The sequence below is a fragment of the Coptis chinensis genome, chromosome 7 (assembly GCF_015680905.1).
Source record: "Coptis chinensis isolate HL-2020 chromosome 7, ASM1568090v1, whole genome shotgun sequence".
Classification (NCBI taxonomy): Eukaryota; Viridiplantae; Streptophyta; class Magnoliopsida; order Ranunculales; family Ranunculaceae; genus Coptis; species Coptis chinensis.
Genome location: NC_141462.1, coordinates 84,633,914 through 84,637,892, shown reverse-complemented (window position 1 = coordinate 84,637,892; position 3,979 = coordinate 84,633,914). Strand labels below are relative to the sequence as shown.

At 45.3% G+C, this 3,979-nt stretch overlaps 1 protein-coding gene across 1 annotated transcript; it reads left to right on the top strand.

Annotated features, from left to right (window-relative positions):
- The first annotated feature begins 1,969 nt into the window (after positions 1-1,969).
- On the top strand, positions 1,970-2,497 carry LOC147489506 (uncharacterized). Its single transcript, XM_086574660.1, has one exon. The coding sequence runs from the start codon at positions 1,970-1,972 to the stop codon at positions 2,495-2,497; it is 528 nt and encodes a 175-aa protein (XP_086430786.1).
- Positions 2,498-3,979: the final 1,482 nt, after the last annotated feature.

The following is a 3,979-nucleotide window of genomic DNA, read 5'->3' as shown; positions in this document are numbered from 1 at the left end:
GCTTCTTACCAGAAAAATACCTTGGTATTCCTCTACACCAAGGTAAAATCACAAGAGCATCTATTTCGCCTGTTCTAGATAAAATAAAGAAAAAACTCTCGAGTTGGAAGGGAAACTTGTTGTCGTTCCAAGGGCGAGTTATTCTTATCAAGTCTGTTCTCTGCAGCTTACCCATTCATAACATGGCAATCCTCAAGTAGCCTACATCGATGATCAATGAAGTTGAAAGGTTGCTAAGAAATTTTTTGTGGTAAGGTGACCCTACCATCAAAAAAGGTGTGACCGTAAGTTGGGAGAAGACGTGCAAACCTTTGTTGGAAGGTGGGCTTGGGATCAGAAAGCTTGCAGATATAAACACTGCTATGCTTATGAAGTTGGCCTGGGAAATCTTACATGAGAAAACTGATTTTGCAAGATTAATGAATGCAAAATATTTCAATGAGGATGGTGAAATTCTAAACTACCATAAGCCTATATCCATTTGGTCTGGGATAAGGAATGCCTCGGTGGAAGTGGTGAAGAGATCACAGTGGGTTGTGGCAGATGGGGAACAAGTGGATTTGTGGCGCAGCAACTGGTTGGGCACTCAGTCTTTGAAGCAAGCTCTCGGCGTCGATTCTGCACAGATTAAGGGGTGTAGAACAAGAGTGTGTGATTTGTTCATAGAAGATAAGTGGGTTATTCCTGATGTTATGAAGCAACTGATGGACAGTGTCAACCTCATTGAGGATTTCATTGTTTGGTGTCCAGACTCAAGAGGTAAGTTCTCGGTGAAATCAGCGTATGACCAAATCAGAAAAAAGAAGCCAGTCACTGAATGGAGCAAGTTTCTATGGAATCAGTATATCCACCCTCACTATGCATCTCTGGCGTGGAAAATACTAAGACGAGGTGTGCCCATAGATGTGCGTGTTTAGAAAGTTGGTGTGCATTTAGCATCACGCTGCTGTCTCTGTAAAGATCATATTAAGTCCTTTACCCATTTGTTTTGGACGTGCACCTTCTTTCAAAAGCTTTGGAAGTAGATTGCATTAGCTTTTAACTGCTCCACCCCTCTCATTGACTTCAGTTCAGCGATGAACTTAGCTAAACTATGGAGCAGTAGAATACAACACTTATGGCGCTCAGCCATCACTGCAGGAATGTAAGCATTTGGAAACAGAGAAACAAAGTGTATTTTGACAATAAAGTGGGTAGCTTGTGGGAATGTAAGTTACACGTCAAAATACAAGTAAAGATGTCGGCTAGACTCTCCAAAGCACATAGCTGGAACACCAAGGGTGATAATGTTATTCTAAGGTTCTGGGATGGAAATCAAAGACCAAGGAGAGCACCAAGCATCAAGCAGTGTTGTTGGATACCTCCTGACAACAATATCATCAAGCTTAATACCAATGGTTCATCTATGGGTAACCCAGGTCTATCAGGTATTGGTATAGTTTTTAGAAACCGCAATTTAATTCTTCTTCTACCGTGTGGCAGAATATTGGAGTGGGCACAAACTTCAGAGCTGAGTGTCTAGCAACTATTGTGGGGGTCGAAACGGCTTTACACAAATGTTGGAAACAATTATGGGTAGAGTCCGATTCTGAAGCGGCTGTCAAGGATTTTGAGAATGACCAGATCCCTTGGGAGCTTGTGTCGAGATGGTTGAGCTGCAAACTTGAAGTTCAATCCATCAAATTCACTGCAATTTGGCGAGAGGCCAATATCACTGCAGATGCACTTGCACGAGTTAGTGGTGGTCTGCAAACTCAAGATAAGTTCATTTACCTTGGAAGACCAAGTTGGATTCACAAGTGGGAAGATCCTTTCCAAGTCTTCTACAAGTTTAAATGAATTATAACTAGATTTAGGTCTGACTTGGCTAGAATATGGTGTATGGCAGTCTGTTGCCTACATTAATCATTTTTTGTACTCTTTCCCCTTTCTTTTAATACAATTTAAACTTAGCAAAAAAAAAAAAATTATGAACAATCTCAAGAGGAAGCTAGAGGATAAGAAAGGTGTGTGGGTAGACGAACTGAGTCATATTCTCTGGGCATACAGGACAATGCCTCGAACATCAACTGGGGAAACTCCCTTCTTTTTAGCTTACGGAGTCGAGGCCGTGATTCCCTCGGAAATGGTGGAAGCCACAACGTGGACAAAAGCGGTGGAAACGGGACTGAATGAGAGCATATTGGCAGTGGATATGACTTTAGCAGAAGAGAGAAGAGACGCGGCACGAATCAGACTAGAGGAATATCACCGAGGCCTTCAGAGACGGTATAACAAGAGAGTCAAGCTACGACAGTTCAGAGTAGGGGATTCCATGTTGCGACGAGTGACACACAATACCAAGAGAGAGAACGACGGAAAGCTGGGACTGAACTGGGAGGGGCCCTATACAGTGGTCGACGTAGGAGGAGCTGGTACTTACACGCTGCGAACATCGGAGGGAAAAGTGCTAGAAAAGCCATGGAATGTGAGAATGTTAAAAAATTTCTATGCTTGAATGTAATGAAAATCCAGAACGACACACTGGAGTTGTTTGTAAATATATAATACAATGGCACTTTTGGGGAGTAAATTTCGCCCTTACGCATAAATTTAGCAGTCAGGCTAAACACGGTTTGAGGGAAAGAGATGCCCAAGGACGAGAGGTCCACCTCAAATTAGAGCCGCGGATCAGGGAGAGCCATCCGCGGAAGAAAGGCATACGCTGCACCCGAGGGCAAATAGAGAAGCCCGGCGGTCGGCGAAGCCACTCCAAAAGAGAGGCCGCAGGGGGGATGAGCCCTCCGCGGACAAACTGCTCAAATCGTGTCCACGGGAGGTTGAGCTGCCCCAACGGACCTCGTAGTCTATGAGTGCCTGTGAAGTGAAATGAGATATTCACGAGTGAGAGGCTTGGGTCACACATGGGGGCAAGAAGAGAGAAGGCCCCAGTGTAGACACTGACAAGTGGAGAGAGAGTAGAGATGGAAAGGGATGAATAGTAGCATTTCAGGCAAAACAATAATTAAAGCTGAGGGACCATACATATAATGCGGGGGAGTAAAACAGTTCCAAACCAAATAAACACACAAGTAAAAAAATAACAATGGCACACTTAGTCGGGTAAGTTAGTTACAAGACAACTAGCAAAATGACAGATAGCCAACATGGGGGCTAATCTAAGTTCGGCAACAAGTCTTCAGCGAGGGGTGCATGGTCGAGAGCACTCGAGGCTTGGCCCGGGGAGGTGGCCTCACAAACAGGGTCTTCGGGCAGCGGATTAAGAGTAGCAACATCAACTGAGTCAGAAACAGTCTGTTATGCGGCAACTGGGACCTTGACAACCAGGTCTTATGACATGGGAGAGGGAGGTTTTTCTGGGAGGAGTCGGCCTTCTTTGATTAAACGTGCATGTTCGTCAGCAAGCTTCTTGGCCACACGCTTGTCGGCTTGAGCTTTGAAGCTTATCCATAGCCGCTCCATGTCTTGAGTGTGTTGCAGAAGGAGGGCGACAGTATTCTCTGTATGTTGGAGGACAAGGGCTTCCCGCTGCTTGCTCAAGCGGTCATTCACTCCATCCATAAAGTCATGGTGTGAAGCTTCGGCAGTCCTTAATTCATCTTCAGCTTGAAGTTTGGCCATGTTCGCGGCTGCCAAATCGGCTTGAAGGAGTGCACAGGTGGCCCTCAGTCCATTGGGACCGCCAACCTCCTTCTCTAAAGATTCCATAGTACTCAGGGAAGAGAAAAGGTCGTGGATCATGTAGGACATGTCCAAGCTCACCTAGCAACGAAGAAGCAGTCAGAACAATGGATAAAGCAGAGAGTGGAAGGTGTGGAAAAAGGGACATACCTTCTCCCAGCCAGCATAGAGGGAGGTGTGATGTTGTTCAAAGGTCCCAGTATCTGCATAAGCCAAGTCGCAGGGGAGATGGGAACCATAGAACATGGCTGAGGCCACAACAGGATTTTCCAGAGCAGAGTCCTCCACATTGACAAAA

Bases quoted from the DNA above. Each gene is read 5' to 3' on its own strand.
- LOC147489506 (XM_086574660.1), top strand. From the start codon at position 1,970: ATGAACAATCTCAAGAGGAAGCTAGAGGATAAGAAAGGTGTGTGGGTA.